This window comes from Echinops telfairi, unplaced genomic scaffold, assembly GCF_000313985.2.
Source record: "Echinops telfairi isolate 266 unplaced genomic scaffold, ASM31398v2 ScPeMD7_7475;HRSCAF=8513, whole genome shotgun sequence".
NCBI lineage: Eukaryota > Metazoa > Chordata > Mammalia > Afrosoricida > Tenrecidae > Echinops > Echinops telfairi.
Window position 1 is genome coordinate 8,714,198 of NW_022111379.1, and position 19,296 is coordinate 8,733,493.

At 47.7% G+C, this 19,296-nt stretch overlaps 1 protein-coding gene across 1 annotated transcript in view; it reads right to left on the reverse strand.

The window, feature by feature from the left end:
• NPTN (neuroplastin) overlaps positions 1 to 19,296 on the reverse strand; it is a 111,891-nt gene that overhangs the window by 23,954 nt on the left and 68,641 nt on the right. The window contains exons 3-5 of the mRNA XM_045285666.1: positions 9,465 to 9,812; positions 4,116 to 4,287; positions 1,591 to 1,685 (exon numbers count right to left, since the gene is read on the reverse strand). Coding sequence (XP_045141601.1) covers positions 1,591 to 1,685; positions 4,116 to 4,287; positions 9,465 to 9,812 — 615 coding nt within the window. The remainder of the gene's footprint in view (positions 1 to 1,590; positions 1,686 to 4,115; positions 4,288 to 9,464; positions 9,813 to 19,296) is intronic.

Here is a 19,296-nt window from a genome sequence, read left to right on the forward strand (position 1 = left end):
GAGGAGGACTTTGTAGATCGGTGTTGGACATATGGGCTAATGTTGGACTTATGGGCTTGGGCAGCACTGCGTTGGGATGCTTTCTTAATACATACTTACCCTTTATATAAAACTCTCTCTGATATATGCAAGTTTCTGTGGATTTGTTTCCCTAGTTTACCCAGACTAACACAATGTTTTAGAAACTAAATGCTTTTAGACATTCTTCATTCTCATATTGAACATATACAGCATTCTTCAAAATAGAGATAAGCCTGATCTCCCCAAGAAAAGTCACTGACAAAATCAAACCCCAGGTTCTCAGGCCATTTGTGAACTGTGAGCATCCCACCAAGACTGAATCCCATCAGGCCTTCAAGCTCAAATGCCAGCTCAAGGAGGAGGCCCTGGCTTGTTCTCACATCAACTTACAAGTTAGAGCAGTCACAAAGATATAGTTTCCATTTAATAAGCTCGGAATGTATCTAAGCCTTTCTAGAATCTGCATTTTTAATCTTTCAAATACATTAAGCAAGAACTCAACAGCTACTATGGACTCCCTTCCTCCTTCCTAAATTTATCCTTACACATTCTAGGGACCGTCCTAGGCACTGAAGGAGAACGTCCTTCCAAACTCATCTCTTCAGCCTGACCTCAAACAGCAGCAGTGAGCCCCTCAGTCCCTTGCTAACAGTGAGAGGGCCCTGGCCCACGAGGACCCTGGCCTACGGGTCAGAAAGCTGGGGTTCCAGGCTAGCTCTGCCACACACTCAGTGTGTAACTGCACTAGAGGTTTAGTTTATCAGTCATTTATTTCGAATGGCACCAGAAAGCTGGCGTGTATGGTGGGAAGTAGCTCCAACTTTCACAGTTCTCTTTGCCCTTCTTGGGCCTTTTGGCCACAGCCTCATCTTAAAGATGCCCACAGGATGTCTATTCCAACTCTAATGACTCACCCCTAAACAGCCACGTTCACCCTGCCCACTGGGGAGGCCACACCTATGCAGCCATAGTGGTAAGGTGCAGCTCTGAGAGCAAGGAGCTGGCGGCTCAGTGGGGAAGCGCTGGCCTGCAACTGCAGGTCTGGCAGTGAGAACCTCCCTCCCCACTCTCCAGCCGCTCCAAGGCAGAAAGATGCAGTGGTTGGTTTTTGAACAAAGGTGTATAGCCTTGGAAACTCCATGGGGCAGGTCTCCCTGTGCAATGTGATCTTTGAGTCCGAATGGAATTGACAGTAGCAGGCTTGCATCTGTTTCTAAGAGCCTTCTCTAAGGTTGAACTATATGAAAATGCCAATACCCAAACATTTCTGACATGGAAAACATCTATCTTAGATAGTTCAACTTACTCTATTATAAACTCTAATCCTCCTACCCAACCTCTGAGGTCAGCTCTGCCGATACGCTCAGTTTCCAAATGATGAGGCGAAAGCAGAGAGAAGTTACTAACTCGCTCCTGGCCACACAGCTAGTAAATGATGGGCTGGGACCGAACGCCAGGCTAGGCTCTCTCTCGCAATCGAAACAAGAAGAGGTCGGATGCTGGGCGCGCAGACCAAGGCAGCGTCTATGGAGGAGACGGGCTCACACCACAGGCTCTGCAGGACTGTACCTTTGACTTCGATGGTGGCATTTGCTTTAGTGGTACTTTCAAAGACATAGACGCAGTGGTATTCGCCTGAATCATCAGATCTCGGCTTAGCGATCCTGTCAGGATGACAAGAAAAACCAAGTGAGGCAGCTGGGAGAAGTCAAATTATACAACAAAAAATTCATTGATGGGGCAGCCAGGGACCCTGCTCTCCAAACCATGCCCTTAATCCAGCTCCCCTCCCCTTCAGTAACAGCAGAACCTTTCCCTTTATGTCCCCAAACAGGAAAGCCTCACTCCTTTCTGGATGCCAGGAAGACAGAGATGGAACACTACAGGTGTGCTACCTATGAGGAACAGTAAGCGTGGATAAGCATACCGTCAGAAGCGAGGGCTGTGTACTCTAAGCCTAATGGCTCACTTGGGGGCTCTGGTGAAATAACCCAGAGCCAGAACAGCAGCAAGCCTTTTTTCTGGCCTTCTCTATAGACCTCATTTGCTACATCTGCTCTTCCTGCCTTGTTTGTTAGCACTACCCCTTCCCTAAGCCCTCTCGCTCCCAGGATTCCAAGTGTGACAGGAAAACAGTCAGCTGACAGAGCATCAGCCAGAGGGACGGCAGCCAGACGCAATTCTCCTCGCAAATGGCCTGAGCCCTCCTCCCTCGCCACCTTCTGGCTATGCTGGTGCCCTTTCAGATTTTCTGAGTGCCAAGTGTCTTCCTGCCTCAGCGTCCGCACACAAGCTGTTCCCTCCCATAGAATGCTCTTCTCATCACTGTCCAGCTAACTCTTTCCCACCAGGTCTTGGCTCATGTGTCACTTCCTCCAACCCTTCTCTAAACGTCATCACACTCTCCCCCTCATTCTGCCCCCATACGTCTTTATAAGAGCACCTATCACAATGTGTCATGCACTTATGTGAGTCCTTGATTACTTTTCTATCTCCCCAAGGCAGTGAGTTCAGCGAGGGTGGGCACTGTTTGTTTAGGGGCATCGAGGACAGCAGAGGGTGAAGGAACAAATGAAGGACTGGATTAGCAGGAACCCGTCCTGGCAGAGAGCTGTGCAGAGACCCTGACTGCATGCAGGAGTGACGGGGCTGTAGGAAGTGGACATGGCCAGGCTCCCATGGGCTACCCTCACACTGGCCCACTCTGTGCTCTCTGGCCTCACACAGCACCTGCCTGCCAAGCAGGAGTGGCCGATCCACTAAATCCACCTACAATCCAACAAACTAAGCTGAAAGGTCAACATCAAATCTTGTGGATGCAGGTTAATGCCAGCAGCAAACAACCCCCTCCCAAAGGCTGTATCTACTGGCCTTAATCAGGTGATGATCTTTAAAACTAAGTTTCATGGAGACCCATATATGTAAAGAGTAGAACTGTGCTCCCTGGGGAAGTTCATTTCTTAATATTTTTCATACATACATATATATGTGTGTATATATATATGTGTGTGTGTGTGTATGTATATATATATATAAATAATCCTAGAGCCTTCTTGAACTAGCAAAATGTCTTGAGATTCATCTATGTGACAATACTGTCCACTGTCCTTTTCAAAATAAACTTTATTTTGGAATAATTTTAGATTTATAGAAAAGTTGCAAAGAGCTCCCACACACCCACTTTCCCCACTGTGAATGTATTGTCACAACTAAGATACAACTCCGGTACACTGTTGTTGGTAGGTGTCACTGAATCCATTTCAACTCACAGTGACCAGTGTGCCATTAAAACTGCCCTCCTAGGTTTTTCTAGTCGTGTGTGTGTGTGTGTGTGTGTGTGTGTGTGTGTGTGTGTGTGTGTGTGAATTAAGTGAGGGTTTACAGAACAACTGTTTCCATTTAACAATTCATACACATTTGTGTCCTACCATTGGTTACAATCCCTACAATGTAACACTGCTGACCCCACATCTCTCTCCTCTCCTAACCCTTCTGAACTTTGTCCTTGGGAAAATGCTGCTTGTGATCTCATGTGGCTGCTTATCTGTCCTTCCCCTTACAGATGAGTCTAATTGTGGGTCCCTCAGAAGAGTTTGTTCCCCCAGGGCTGTCAGGAGCAGGCCGCCCAGGCCTTTCTTTAGCGGTGCCTCGGGGTAAATTCCAGCCACTCACTTCTCAGGTCAGTTAGCAGTCAAGTGCTTAACTGTTTGAACCACCAGGGAGCCAAGGATGCTTTCACACATTTCTAAAAGGTCATTCTCCAGGGAATCCACCAGTAGAGAGATGACTTAAAGAGTCCCAGCACAGATTTCTATCTGATTCCTCAAACTACTGAATGAGTCTGACATCCTAATTGTGACGCCTATGGACTAGCCTGTGACACAGAGCACAACTCTCCTTCTCCTCCATGCTCTGTAAGTGGTTCCCAAACCCCAATGCTACCACCCCAGATACGCTGGATTAAGGCTCTCCCATGGTCACACTCATCTCGTGGTCTGCCCAGAGAGCACGCTAACAGATTATAAATAGTATGTTAGCTCAGTGACCCCGCCCACCCCACCCTCCACGTGCCCACCGCTGCTGGTCCCTCTCACCTGTACTCCATGTTGCTGGCATTCTTACGAGTGGCCGTCAGTTCTGCCCCGTTCTTTGTCCAATAGCTGTGTGTAAGGGTGTGAGAGCTGGAGGTGAGGTTACACTGCAGGGTGATGGGGGGAGCAGGGAAGCTGTGAAGAGTGATCTCCTCACTGGTGACAATCCTTGGCTCTGTAATAAGAGTAAACAGTGATAGAGGGCCATAGCCTTCCATCCTCAGTAGCCCTGGCCTGAGTGCTGGAGGGGGTGGGAGGGGGAGACTAGAAGAGGGAGGGCAGACAGGACCACATGAGGAATTTCACTTTACCACTTTGGAGAAGAGTCGAGAAAGAAAAAAAACAATGATTATAAGCAAATGACCACTAGCGCAGACAACAGCCTGGAAGACCAGTTGGCCTAGACGTGAGAGAATGGGAGCATTACAGGGGCTTGACTGGTTAACAATCCATGTAGGCTTTTGAATACCACCTTTTCGTAATGTGAGAACCACCAACCGAGTCTGCTGCAGTTCAGCAAAACCAGGCTCCACCTTGGAGTTCTGAAGACAAAGGCAGTTATCATTTATAGAAGTCATCAGCTCCCTGTGGAGTTGCTGGGCCTTGGCACAGTAATAGGTATAATTACATAATACACATAGGGCTGTTCCCGCATTTAAATCTGCTGAACCATCTATGGTCAACCAGCCAAGGCCATCAGTTATGCAGAAAATGAGTGTAAATTCTGAAAATTAAGCTTCCCCGCTGGAAGCCTGTTACAGGTTCCTGAATTTTGCCAAGGCAGAAGTCTGAAGGACCTATCGATTCCAGCATTCATATTCCCCAAATAAAACAAATATTTTTCCAGAATTGCTCCTGAAAACACATTCTATTCTGAGCTAATCACACCCAGTGTGCAATGTGTTGTCATCATGGGTCCTGGAGCTCACTGAATCCCGGCTCTTTTAGAGCGGGAGAGGTGAAACGCCCCGCTCAAGGCCACGATTATGACCCGTGACAAAGCTGAGTCTAGAAAGCACATCTGACAATAGAGTTCTCTTCTCTATCCTTGTCCCCACTCCAGAACCACCCCCACCTTCCACCCCAGTGCAAGGTTCGTAACTCCAGCCTCCTGATTCTACCTGGGCTCGATTACCTGGGACCATTCCGTCAGACATACGATAGCCTACTTGAGTAGACCTTTTTAAGCCACACTCATCACTTTTAGAAAGTTCGCCTTTATTTAATACACTTTGAAAGCCATCACTAGCATTAAAGTCATGATGTCTTCAACAGTTGTTATCTGTCTTTAATCTTTTCCTGACTTGGTTCTTTCCCTACTTTGCTCAAATAGTTATCAGGTGAGATCTCAGCTAACCTCTTCCCCGGTCCAAATGAGGAGTTAGTTGTCCTTTTTATTTTCCATTCTTTTCTCCAAAGTCCTGGGCCCCATGACAGCTACCTGGGAAGGTTTTATGCTGTTAGTGCTGACTCTGAAACTCCTGGGGGAAGACCTCCCTCTCTCCCTCCCTCCCTCCCCTCCATTTGCTCATCTTAGAGAGGGGAGCGTCCAGGGCTGTCGGGGGACCCTGGGAAGCTGCAATGCCAAGGGCCCTCCCATCGATGTAACTGTGCTGGCTGTAGAGCCAACAGCGTCTAAGACACTTGCAACAGAAAAACCCCGAAAATCCTCAGGTTTGCCCAGTCCATGAATCTGTTCTAACTATGTTCCAACTCTGGCAAAAATACAGTTGTTGTCTTCCATTCGGCACTGGTCCTTACTGGTAACACCAAACAGGGTCTCTATGTACAAATAATGGAGGCAGAGCAGCCACTAAGACAGAAGCAGATGCATGTAGACACGTTAGCGCAGTGGTGTCCCATGGTTTCCAAAACACACTGGACAGAAGCCAAGTCCCTGGGCCTTAAGAAGTTGAGCAGAACGGCTGTGAACCCTGCAATGGAAGGCGCACACACACCATCAGCAGAAAGCATCACAGTTCCAGGGGAACTCAAAACCAAGCAAAAACGAGTGAGAGAGAGAGAGACCAGTACAAAAGAGGAATTTTAAAAATAGAAAGGCAACATTAAAACCCAAACACACTTGCAGGCTTTTGTACTGAAAGGTTATCATCCAATTTCATTTCCTGTCCCACTTGGGACTCTCCTTCTGGTTCTTCCCCTCAGACTGCACTGAGAAAGGGGGAACTAGAAGAATGAGGCCAAGAACTTCCAGATGTTTAAATGCAGGGAGGCCAAAGTAAAGGCTACTCTTACCTGTGGCGAGGCAAATGACCACAAATGGCGATGCAGCTTAGGGAGGTTAACAAACTGATGGAAGCAACCTGGTAGATTGTCAACCAAGAATTCTTAGAAGGCAAAGAAAAGCAGCTTTACTTTTAAGGGTTAAGGATTTGGGAGTATGTCAGCCGGGAGAAAGGGGTCACGTAGGTTTAACTATGACTCTGCAGAAGAGGAGGGTTGGGGTGGGTGTTACCTGCCTCTCATGATGGCTGTCTACAGAGGCCATGGACCCAGCTCTCTGGCCTCTGTCCATGCCACATCTGCACTCTGTGCCAGCATGAAAGTGGGGCTCTCTTTCCTGGGGCTGCGCAGTGAAAATGCAAGAGATGAACGCTTAGGCAAAGCCCACCGACTCCCGTTTAGAGGCAGCAGGGAGGAGGTCCTTGCCCTGGCCACCATGCGGACCAGGAGGAACATGCTGCACATTGGTAATGCCTGCCCTACGCTGTCATTCTAGACCGAAGACTTCAATTCTCCCCTAGGAGCTGCCGTCCTTGGGGATGCTAAGATCAAACGGTCCAATTAGAGTTGAATTCAGAGAGATTTTAGAAGGGAAAGCAAAGCAGTAGGGCTAGAATTGACAGGTAGGGCAGTCTGTGCCAGGGTCTGGATCAATTACATGTAAATATCCCTAAGCTAGGAGGCCTACTTCCCACTGACCCAAGGGGACACTAGCTCTTTCTTCAGGTTGGTATGTGGGTACCCCAAAGTCACATCTTCTTTCTAGTCCTCGGATATTGCCTTTCGAGCTGTAAGTCAGGCTCCTGAAAGTCCACAGAACCAAATGCCCAGCCTAGTCCATGTCTAAAACCCTCTACAGACCTTTGTGGCCATCTGGGTAATTCTGTTTTCTAAGGAAAGGAGCAAGGGGGGCAGGAAAAGGAGGCGTGCGAGGGAAAATTTGTTTAAAAAAATAATAATAAAAAGAGAGAAAGATTGCTGGGTTAATGTTCCCCATTTCCACACAGACAGGGTTTCTCTTCCCCTTTCCAGAAGCAGGCGCTCTGAGTCCACAGAATCCCTGTAACAGCCCTTCCTGCTCACCTCCAGGCCTCTTCTTCACAGGGAGAGCCTCTGAGCTGCCTCAAGAAGCAAGTCCATATTTATTAATTTCTGTGACAGAATACAGATTTGGAGTCTGAGTCCAAATCTGTGTAAGTCTTCCTCTTAAATGTAATTTTACCACTTCTGTGTATTCTCACTAAATCCATCAGTTTGTTAAGCTTGGATCTTGAGAGCAAGCGCTCACTGAGTCCTTGCAGAGCCGGTGAAGAATCTCAAGGATCTTTCCATTAGACACTAGAAGTCAAACGTATTGCTACAGAAATCATGGAAACATTCATGGCAAGAAAATATTAGAGTGGGAGCTGGTGTTTCTCAGGATCTCCTCTATCTCGGTCTATACACTTGTCAAGGCAGTATGGGCTTTGCCCAATGAAAGCCTCGCAAGCCAACCCCTGCTCACCTCAAAGAAAAAGCAGGTGCATTGGCACCATGAGAAGAAAAATCTTCACAGTTTACTGGCCTTTTCCCTCCACCAATGCAGTTTTCCATTTTCTAAGTTTCTTCATAATAACCCCCCTGATCATCCTGTGTCCTTTGAGAAAATCTATCAAGATTGCACCTTTGGGATCCCCAAAAAACAGCTGCCATAACCTTCTGAGCTGACCTCTCAGCCTTGAGTTTAGCTGGTCCACCAAACCCCCTTGAAAGCCCCTGTTTGGATGGGCCTTGTCTTTGAAGGGACTCTTGAGAGACTAAGACCAGTGTATGACTGACAGAACTTGTCTGCAGTTATCCACGGATGCCTCCGCATGTTTAGACATGTTTTGGCATGGACCTGTGCATGAATGAACTGGAACTCTACTAGCAATACTTCTTGAGTTAGCCTTTTAGCAACTTCTCAACGAGAACCAGGTGTGATGTGGAGCTAGTTTCCCCGTTGACAGCACTGGCTGGTTGGGGGCTTCCCACTTCCTTTCTTTTCGACTGCTCGTGAGTCACTTTCCAAGGAGGGAAGTGCCAACAAAATGCTGCTATGGCTGAGATCTCACTTGGACCTACTAGCATCGATGAAGGAACGGCTCCTGAGCCAGCTCCACTCACCCAGTCACTCAAGCGAGCAGGCCTTAAAATATATATATCTACCTTGCAACTAGGTGTCACCTGGCTCCTCTCCTCTAAAGAAGCACAGGGCAAACCTCCAACTGTTGCTTTTATGAGACCAGGAGGCTCGAACGAGCAGGGCCAGTGAGACGGGCTGCGACAGTGGAGGACTGTGGTCAGAGAGAAGCGCGAGCCATTGCTTCAGGAGAGAAACAGCTGGAACTATGGGACAATTCAAGCATGCATGCCCCCCCCAGCAACCACAACACACCACCACACTGCGCCCATGGCCACATTCCCACTACACAAGATGACACCAAGTCACACGGAGGGAAGGGCGAGGCAGACACAAACTGAAACCCACAAACCAGAGGTGAAGGCGGCTACTCAGAGAGCTTCAGACAGGTGCACAGGAGAAATACAAAGTTGTTAGACTAGGGAGAGAAGCAAACACAGAAAGGCACCGGAGAAGAAATCTGCCAAGGGAGAGCAGGAAACCTAGTACAAAAGTAAAGGGGGAGAAACCATTTCAACACTACCCTGCTCCACACTGCCTACTTTTAGAAAAGGTTGTAACTTTTTTTTTTTTTTAAGTAAAACTTCCCCAGTTCTCCCTCCCCTACTTCTACTTCTGCCCAACACAGTTGAATTTGGACAGTCCTGGATCCCCCCAGTTCTTTGTTCCTGAGGAGAAAGACACAGAGAAGGGATGGGGGTGGGCGTGGGGGGTGAATGAAGTAGAGAGACAGAGGAGGTGGGGAGGGGAAAAAGTCACCGCACATGTTTTTATACACTACAACCGGAAGGATCGTGGGTTTGAAAAGAAAAAAAACAAACAAAACAAAATGAAGACAAGGGGTGGGGAAAGTGATTATATAGGGGAAGAGGGAGAGGAAGCAGGGGAAGGTGCATCGGGCCACCTCTAATGACTACAGTACCACTACTGTAGGGTGCTGGACTCACTCTGCAGGACGCTTATGGTGGCCTGGGCTCGAATCCATGTTATGGAGGGGTTTTGCCTCAAGTCATTCCTCTTGGGGTCGTTGCTGGCCCTGCACTCGTAAGTCCCAGAGTCCTCCAAGGTGAGCCGGGTAATTCTCAGCACACTCACGCCGTTTGACCCGTAGGCGGTGTTTACGGTGACACGGCGCTTCCGAGCACCGTCCCACAGCTGTCTGAAAGACTCTGCCCGGTTGACTTCCGCGTACCACCACTGGATCTCTGGCGTGGGGCTCCCGACCACGTCACAGTACAGCTCAAAGGCGTCCCCCGTGAGCTTAGTTTCTGACATGGGCGACTTGACAAACCCAGCTAGAGGGAGGGGGAGCAGGAATGCAGTGACAGGCCAATCAGAAAAAAAAAAAAAAAAAAGAATCAACAGGTATTAATAGTAATTTAACAAAAAGAAAAGAAAAAGGGAAAAAAATAAAAGCAAATGAGTTGCAAAGAACAAAAACGGATTCATTTTTAAACTATAGAGAGACAGTAATAGCAATTCATACAAGCTCTGAGAAGAACCGTCCTGGGAAGCTTATGAAGCAAAGGCAGGCTGGTCACAAGCTGGGGCAGTCCCGTGCCGGCCAGGCAGAAGCAAGCCCCCTGGAAAGCGCTGAGCAAGGGCCTGGCTGGAAGGAGGAGAAAGTCATGGGCTCCAGGGAAGCCTCTTTCTCAGAGCACACACCGTTACCTTTCCAAACTCAGGCAAGTGATGAAAGATAACCGGAAGCAGCGGCAGGTTTCTATACCAAGTCAGGCCCTCTTTTCGGGAAGGGTAAACACTTGGTAGACACATAATGTCTTTGTGAGCCTGGGCAAGGAATGTTAACTGACTTATGGGCAGCTTCTCTTGGGATTCAGGCTGGAAAGGTTAATGGATGTTTAGCTCAGACTTTCCCGGCATCCTACTTGTCCCTGGGTATAAGGCCCACAGCCCAGTTGTCTGTGACTAGGGAGTATATACCTGAGTGTAGGCCCTAAGGCACAGGGGGAGGGGAGAGAAGAGGGGTGGTTTGCTTCCAACCACAGTGAGGATCATCACAGGGCCTCTCAGGACTGGACCCGTCAGTAACCGCAACCCAACTCACTGCCAGTGAATGAAGCCATCATCCCAGCAGTCCACACCACTAGAAACATGTCCTGGTAGGCTTTCCTATTATAATCCCATTGGCTGCCAGAAGCCAGCTCAACAAACTCTCAGGTGACAGCGAGGCCTCCTCCAGCACTGAGATGCTGCCCAAGAACTGCAGAGGATGCTCACTTCCACCTGCCCCCAGTCCACTCAGGTTACACTTCCATGAACCACCACGGCATTGGCAGAAAGAGTCGGAAAACCCCAGGCTAGTTTGGTTGGAGTCACAGAAAAACAAAACCCAGTGCAAGCATGCTCTCCCACCCATCCACTCTACCTCAGGCTTGTGGGGCAGGCCTAGCCAGTCTGGTCAGTGTCCTAAGGTGCCAGGCAACTAAAAAAGGGTACTGTGGGGGAGGGGGGGGGCGAAGTGGAGACCCAAAGTCCATTAGTAGGCCACTGGAGATCCCCTTGCAGAGCGGTCTCGGGGAGCAGACGAGCCAGACAGGGTGCCATGTACCAACGATGAAAAATACAACTTTTACCTAATGTCGGGGGGTTAAGTGGAGAGAAAATGTTTTGAGAATGATGTACAAATGCACTTTACACAATTGATGTGTGTATGGATTGCGATAACAGTTGTATGAGCCCCTAATAAAATGTTTAAAAAAAATAGTTATATAACCACCACAAAAACCCAAACTTTTCTCTAGTTCCTAAATGCTTCCTCCCTCCCTCCCCCTGCCCCAGTATCATGATCCCAATTCTCAGTATCATGATCCCAATTCTACCTTGTAAGTCTGGCTAGACCAGAGGATGTACACTGGTTCAGATAGGAACTGGACACACAGGAAATCCAGGGCGGATGATCCCTTCAGGACCAGTGGTGTGAGTGGCGATACTGGGAGCATAGAGGGAGAGTGGGTTGGAAACGGGGAACCGATTACAAGGATATACATGTGACCTCCTCCCTGGGGGACAGACAACAGAAAAGTAGGTGAAGGGAGACGTCCGACAGGGCAAGATATGACAAAATAATAATTTATAAATTATCAAGGGTTCATGAGGGAAGGGGAAGTGGGGAAGGAGGGGGAAAAAATGAGGAGCTGGTGCCAGGGGCTTATGTGGAGAGCAAATGTTTTGAGAATGATGAGGGCATCATTTTGAGAATGATGAAGAATGTACAAATGTGCTTTACACAATTGCTGTATGTATGGATTGTGATAAGAGTTGTAAGAGCCCCTAATAAAATGATAAAAAAAGAAAAAGGGTACTGTCAGTGGCAGGGCAACTTCCCTTGGAAAGTCTGGCTCATGATCCATGCCTGCCCCTCTGCAGTGAACAGAGTGGGGCCAGGACCTGCCAGCATCAGACAGAGAACATCCCAGAGGAGGTGGATGAATCAACTCAAGCAATTTTCCTTTTGTTCAAAAGCCAAGGACGTATCGCCAGGCTGGTTAAAAATGGAGGGTAGGAAATGGAGATGTTTCTGTTTATATCAACACTTTGGGAGATAAACCCCACTCCATGAAACTAAAAGTAGTAAAAGTTAACAAATAAATAAAATAAACACAGATGCCACTCAGTCTGCTATGACTCAGGAAAAGCCCTGGTGTGTGAGAGGTGATTGGTTCTTCATAGGGTTCCCAGTGGCTGGTATTTTGAAAGTAGACAGCCAGGCCTTTCTTCCAAAGTTCTAGGTGGACTAAAACCTTGTGGTTAGCAGCTGAGGGTATGAACTGTCTGTACCACCAGAGCCCCCAAGAACGGTAACTAACACCAAACCAAACTCACTGCCGACTCAGAGACCCTGTAGGACAGGGTAGAACTGCCGCTGTGGGTTTCCAAGTCTGTAGCTCTTTACCTGGTGGACTTGAATTGCTGGCCTTGTAGTTAGCAGCCCAAGACGTAACTACAAGGACACCAGACTCCAAGAATGGTAAAAAGGATAATAGAGGTCAAGACCTCCCAACATGAACTGGAGTCTTTCAGTGAATGAAAGGTTGAGGTCTGGTAAGGGCAGGAGTGAGCATTAGCAGGCTGAGATGAAGTGTTCCGCCTTAAAAAGACCATTCTATACCACCTCTTCATATCCAGTGTCAGTTCCTGGTTAAGAACTATCTCCCAGAGCCCTCCACAAAGACAAAGTGTTACAACTCTCAGACACCAACAAGTTTTAGAATTGCAACAAAGAAAAGCCACACCCTGCTTGAAGTGCTCACTCCCCATAGAGTAGGGCCTAAGGAGCCATGTTGGCAGTCAGGCCTGCACACTGCCATCTATCTGCCCACCTGTTAGGCGGCAAGCCAACTACCAGGGAGGGAGCAGGGACAGGAGCTGGCCGCATTCATTTCACCACTGGGTCCATCCCCAGAGAACACAGGAAACCCAGAAATCCTTAGAGAGGTAGCACATGGGAATCACAAATGGTTTTTCCTCTCACATTCTCTATGAGCTTGAGGAGTGCTAGTCTCGCAAACATGCCCTTAGTGATGCCCTGCAACATTTGTTACTAGGCTTGGTTTGCATTCTTTTTTCCTTCCTGAGTTATGCTTCAAAGGTTTATACTTCAGCGTGTCTATCAATCTTGCAGCAGCACCAACATAAAAGCAGTCAGTGTCTGCAAGTCTGTTCAGAACTGCACAGAGTTCACTAATTCCAGGGCAATCCCACAGCCCAGCACCGGAGATGGCTGGGAAACTGCCTGGACACTTCCCCCACTGGGCAGAACCACGTCAGACACCCAAGCTGGCACCACCAGTACGCAAGAAGAGGAGGGAAGGAGGAAGGAATGCTGCTTAATTTTCCATTTCTGAGGAGAAAAATGAGTCGACATCAGAAACGTTCCTTGAATCACTACGTTATTTGATGTATACTTAAACCAGCTCATTAAGAAAGGGGGAACCGATCACAATGATTAATATGTAACCCCCTCCTAGGGGGACGAACAACAGAAAAGTGGGTGAAAGACAAGTGTTTGGTCTAAGACATGAAAAAAAAAAGTATAAATTATCCAGGATCCATGAGGGAGGGTGGGAAAGGTGAAAATGAGCTATGATATCAAGGGCTCAAGTAAAAAGAAAATGTTTTGAAAATGATGGCGACATATGTACAAATGTGCTTGACACAATGGATGCATGCATTGTATTAAGAACTGTAAGACCTCCCAATAAAATGATCAAAAATAAAGCTGAATATAAATAACAGGGGAAAAATTCTGAAAACAACAATTAATATCTTTCTGTACTCTCTTCGAAGGTCGTAACACCATGAGGTCGATTCAGAAAGCTCACGGCAAAATGTTTTTTCGTTCCATTTTCCCATAAACTTTTTGTAGCCCCTCCCCCCTTTACAGGTACCCATTGCTTATCTGGCCATGCTACCTCTGAGGATAGTATTTGCACTGGTGGCCACCTGAGAGGATGTTCCGTTTTGTGATTCAGGGAAAGCAACTCTCATGCACAGCCTTGGAGACTGTAGACAGGGTGCTGCTGTAAGTTGGAATCAATTTGATGGCAGTGGGCTTTTGGGGGTGGTAATGGTTTCAAGGGCGCTCTGCTGGACCAGCAATTAGTAAGCATTGGGCGAGTAACAGGAAAATCAGGGGCTCAAATCCACCCGCCAACTCTGAGAAAGGTGGGAGGGCTAGCTTTCTAAGGAACAATCCTAGTTTGTTCTAGAGCAGCGGTTCTCAACCTGCGGGGTCGAACGACCCTTTCACAGGGGTCGCCAGATTCATAACAGTAGCAAAATGACACTGATGAAATAGCAACAAAAAATAATTTTATGTTGGGGGGGGTGTCACCACAACATGAGGAACTGTATGAAAGAGTCGAGGCATTAGAAAGGTTAGGAACCACTGTTCTATAGGGTGATATGGGTTGGAATGGACTCATTGACAGTGGTTGTTTTTGTTTATGGGGTACTACTTTGTGTTTAGTTTGAATGGTCCCAAAGGCCTCAAGCCCAGACCACTGTAGCACTGGACTCCGAGTGGGATATACTCAGGTACGGCAAAGGACAGACCCTTGGGTTCTGCAGGACAAACAGTTGGGGGCGTTTCGGTGGGTGGTGCTGGGTGTACTCACCTTCAGAGAAAGTATTATAGGCATCAAGGGATGCATACGTTTAGCTGTTACCATTTATTGGTAGCTGTTACTGTTGTTGCTATTGGTAGCAGTTGTTAGTAACCTTGTTTATCAACCAGTGGGTAACATTCTGTTACATGTGTTTGGCAGTATGTCAAGCACTTTACATTCATTATGTCACTAATCCTCACAGACGGCTTATGAAATGGGTGCGACTATAATCTTACAGATGTAGGAACTAAGATGTCAAAAGCTAAACACCCTGTCCAAGGTCCAGAATCCACTTTCCACAACAGCAATCACTGTGTCTTCATAGGCTGGGAACAGTTCTTCTGTAGGTATTTACAAGTTAATAGGCATGCTTTGTTACTAATTAATCCTATTAATTAATCATTTCCAGCCACCAAAAAAAGCCAGGAGTTGTCTAGTGAAATGTACAACACACTGGGGCACTGACGCCTGCAGCCAGATATAATCTTATTCAAGGAGCGAGGGGAGTGGAGGCAGAGCTTTCCTGAAGCAGCTGCATGTGGAGAGTGGGGAGTGGCAGGAGACAGAAGCTGGCTGGCTCTGGAGGCCAGGCTGTCCCCACCTAGACCCCTGGTTCTGACCCGGTGTCACATGGCCTGCTTCCTAGGAGGAAGGTAATTCTCTAGTGTTCTGGTCAGAGGCTGGAGGGCAGCACCTTACAGTCTTAAAACACTCAACAGTTGACAAGTCTCCTCCACATTCATTCTGTCATTTTGTTCATGCAACTCCAAAATGTTCAGAGGACAGATACCGAAACAGGACCCGGGCTTGCCCAAGATCTTACTTCTCTAGGAACTGAGGCTAGACCCCAGATTTCCTAGTTCTTAATCCAGCTAGGGGATTCCTTGACAGCTGAACACGTAGGTGATTCCTTGACAGTTGAACACAGCTGAAACCATGAAAACAGATCCCTTTCCCCACCAAGCAGCAGGAGATTGGGGGAGGGGGGGGCGCACCTCCACACAGCACTGTGAAATCACAATTAGCAAGGGAAAGCTATTAGCAACCATCTACCTCATTAGCTATCCCAAATTAGCTCGTTTCAGGAGAAGAGCAGCAGCAGGTCACACAGCAGAAGGCAGGCAGCTCCAGAGCCAGGGCTCACCGGGCCGCCCAGGGCTTCAACAAACACAGCCCTCACCTGGAGCACACCCTGCCTGATGTTTGGCGCCACCCGGAGGGCAGCAAGGCATCTACAGCAATTCCCCATCAGGGTGCATGGTGGATTTTCGAATACTCTGTTACAGAAAAGTGGCCCCTCTCTCCTTCCCACCCCCATAAAATCCGCCCAGCTCATCCGTGACTGTGCTCAGACCTAAAACCATTTCCACCAAGTACTAATTTCAGTATTGGGCTCCAGTGATGGGAGGGGAGAGCTTCATGGGGGCGAATGGCTTTGGGGAGGAGGGGCTAACAGCTGAAGGTGGCAGGCAGAGCACCCAAAAAAGAGATGCAGAGAAATGGGGAGTCGAGCAATACCAAAGTGCCTGCGTGGGGTGGGGGATGGGCGAGGCGGACAGCTGGGGCTAGCAGGCGGAGAAAAAGAGGCACTCTCTGGCAGCAGACCTGGGAGTGTTGCTCTGCACAGAGGGTGAGAACGAAGAGGGAGTACAGAGCAGGAGAGCCTCAATCTCACATAAACCCTGCTGAAGCAAGACGCCCCAAAGGCTAGCTGAGCCCCACACCAGTGGGGTGGTTTTTAACACAAGGAGATTCTCTGTTCCTCCAGCTTCTCTCCCTTCTCCCTCAACTGACTACTGCCAAGGTCAAGCCTTCAAATCTAGCCTACTATTATCACCCCTTTTTTTGGGGGGGGGGGATTATTAAACAGCTGCTCCCTTCAAGGCCCTCGCTTCTACTGTTCCCTGTGGGTGGCTCATGCTGTGCACTCCTTCATGCCTTGCAGTGCAGAAGAAATGACAGCCAAGGACACAGAGCATCGCTAACACACTCTAAAATCATCAGCCTCAGCAAGACCCGACCAACATGCAGCCTCTGGTCACAGGGTCTGTCTGCATGCTGCTACTGTCAGACTCGCACACACCCACAGGCTCCTGGACGGCCTGGCCTGCCTAGCCCTGAGGTGTATGCAAGCAGCAGCTTGTCTGTCCCTGCTCTAGCCCACCAGAAGGCAGGCCACAAGTCTGTAAGTACCTACCCCATGCCTACCAACCATGGGAAGGGCTAGGCCTGAGGCCCTGGGACTGCTTGAACATGGGGTAGTCGTACTCTTGTAGTAGGAAGGAGGCAAATGAGTGAGTCTTATCACCATACAGATGGCAGCAATTAATTACAAAGCATTTTCCAGATCCAAATCTGCTACTCTTGAAGCTTCCTCTGTTAGGCAGAAATGATGGGAGATGTCGGACAGGGTAAGATATGACAAAATAACAATATATAAACTATCAAGGGCTCATGAGGGAGGGGGGAACAGGGAGGGAGGGGGAAAATGAGGACCTAGTGCCGGGGATTTAAGTGGAGAGAAAATGTTTTGAGAATGATGTGGGCAATGAATGTACAAATGCGCTTTACACAATTGATGTGTGTATGGATTGTGATAAGAGTTGTATGAGCCCTAATAAAATGATTTAAAAAAATATCTTCCTTTGCAGATGCCCAGTAAATGCCAATTTAAGAGAAAGGAAAAAAAAGATCTCCCTCACTGGCTTCTAAACCAGGGTGCCCCTACCCCACCCTCCCCCTTTTATTCTGAAATCACTCTCATCCAAAACAGCTTCTAGAATTCTGCTTGGTACATAGGAGCTGGCCTTCAGCTTTAGAGAAACAAGGAGAGCACACCGTTTATTGATTAAAGGCAGAATATTCTAAAATCAGACTGCCTGGGTTCACAATCAGGGTCTGTCACTAACTGTGTAACCTTGGGCAAGTGGCCTAACCTCTGAGGTTTTTCTCCCTAATCTGTAAAATGGGGCGAGTCATAGCGGCTCCTTTCTAGAGTTACTACGAGGATTACATGAGAATGACGAAGAAGCCCCATAAACAGGTGCAGTGCACACAGGTAAGTACTCAATAATGTTAGCTATTATTCTGTTTCCTCACAGAAAAAATGCTAAACCGGCCACGGGCAGGAAACTTCAGCACCGCTTCACAAAAGGCTGGAAGAAAGAGCCTTTACATCTGAAATGAAACCTGCCTTGGAATCCAAGGTCGTTAAGAAACAACAAAAAAAATCAGACCTTTCAAATAAAATGAGTAACAGAACAGAAATGTTCACTGGAGAAGGCAATGAAAAAGAAACCAATCTGTCCTTCCTTCCAGCAAACTAGAACGAAGAGTGATATGCTTAAGTGTGGACTTAAGAATGAGCAAATATTATAGAGTTGTTAGCCCTTAAATCTTGGATATTTTGAACACTGGGGAAAGTTCAGCATAATGAAAATCTCCCTTAAAAATAATAAAAATACCCCCCCCCCCCCCCCGGAAAACCCCAATCAATTACAAATTAGCTGCTTAACTAGAGTATGAGGGGAAAGATACTGTGTATTGATGGGGCAGGCCAGACTAAGTTCATTAACTGTTAGAGACCATGGTGAGACACAATTTTAAACAATGTCGGATTCACTGAACTGCCATCTAGGATTTTGAGAGTCAGTACCTCCCCACTGAAACACACAAGACTTTGAATAGTTCCTTTAAATATGAAATGCGAATATCGCCACCAATGTAATAAGGTATTTGTAAAAATCATGGAAGAATTTTGTAATTGGAAAGCTCCTGCAAATGGACATAGAGGTGATAAGCACTGACAGGATGATGACCTATCCTTCAGCAGGATCTTCACTGAGTCGACAGCCCCAGTGGCATGCTCTACCTAGACCTGTGGGTCTTCCAGAGATCCAAGGCTACACATGAGTGCAGGAGGCTTGTGAAAAGCCAGGGGTCCTCTCACCTCAGAAACAAATGCACATAGGTCACATTCTGCATACAATCCCAGCGTGTTTCGGAGCCCAGGTAGGTATGACACCCTGAGGCTAGACTAAATGAGTGGCTAGGTCATCAGGGCCTCTCAGTGAAGCCAAGAGCACACTTGATGGGGAAATGAGTCATAGATCCTGCTATTTCTTCAACCTCAGTCTTCTTACCTGAAAAGTGGGGATAATAGCTCAGACTTTCTTCATATCAAACCAACTAACAAGCAAAACAAAACAACACACTGCCATCGAGTGCATTCTAATTCATAGCAAGTCTAGATAAGGTTTGCAAGACTGCAAACAGCCTCATCATTCTCCCTTGAAGTCGCTGGTGGTTTTGAGCCAATGACCTTGTGGTTAGCAGCCCAAGCCTAATCCTCAGTGCCACCAAAGTTCCTTGCCTTCTTTATAAGGTCAAGGAATACCTGCAATATATGAAAATCCCTTTGTAAAGCCACACTGTAGCAATGTAAGATGGCAGCTTCAGCCAAGAACACTGAGCCCCAACAGCCCTGCCTGCTCTGTGAGGTGCCTCAGAAGTGTGGGGCAGGCTCTGAGACTCAGCCAGGTGGGAGGGGATGGTAGTATGAGGGAGTTTCAAAAGTTCCTGGGAAAACTCCATCATATTTTCATTCCATTTACCATGAATTTTTGGTAGCCCCTTGTATCTGCTGTGC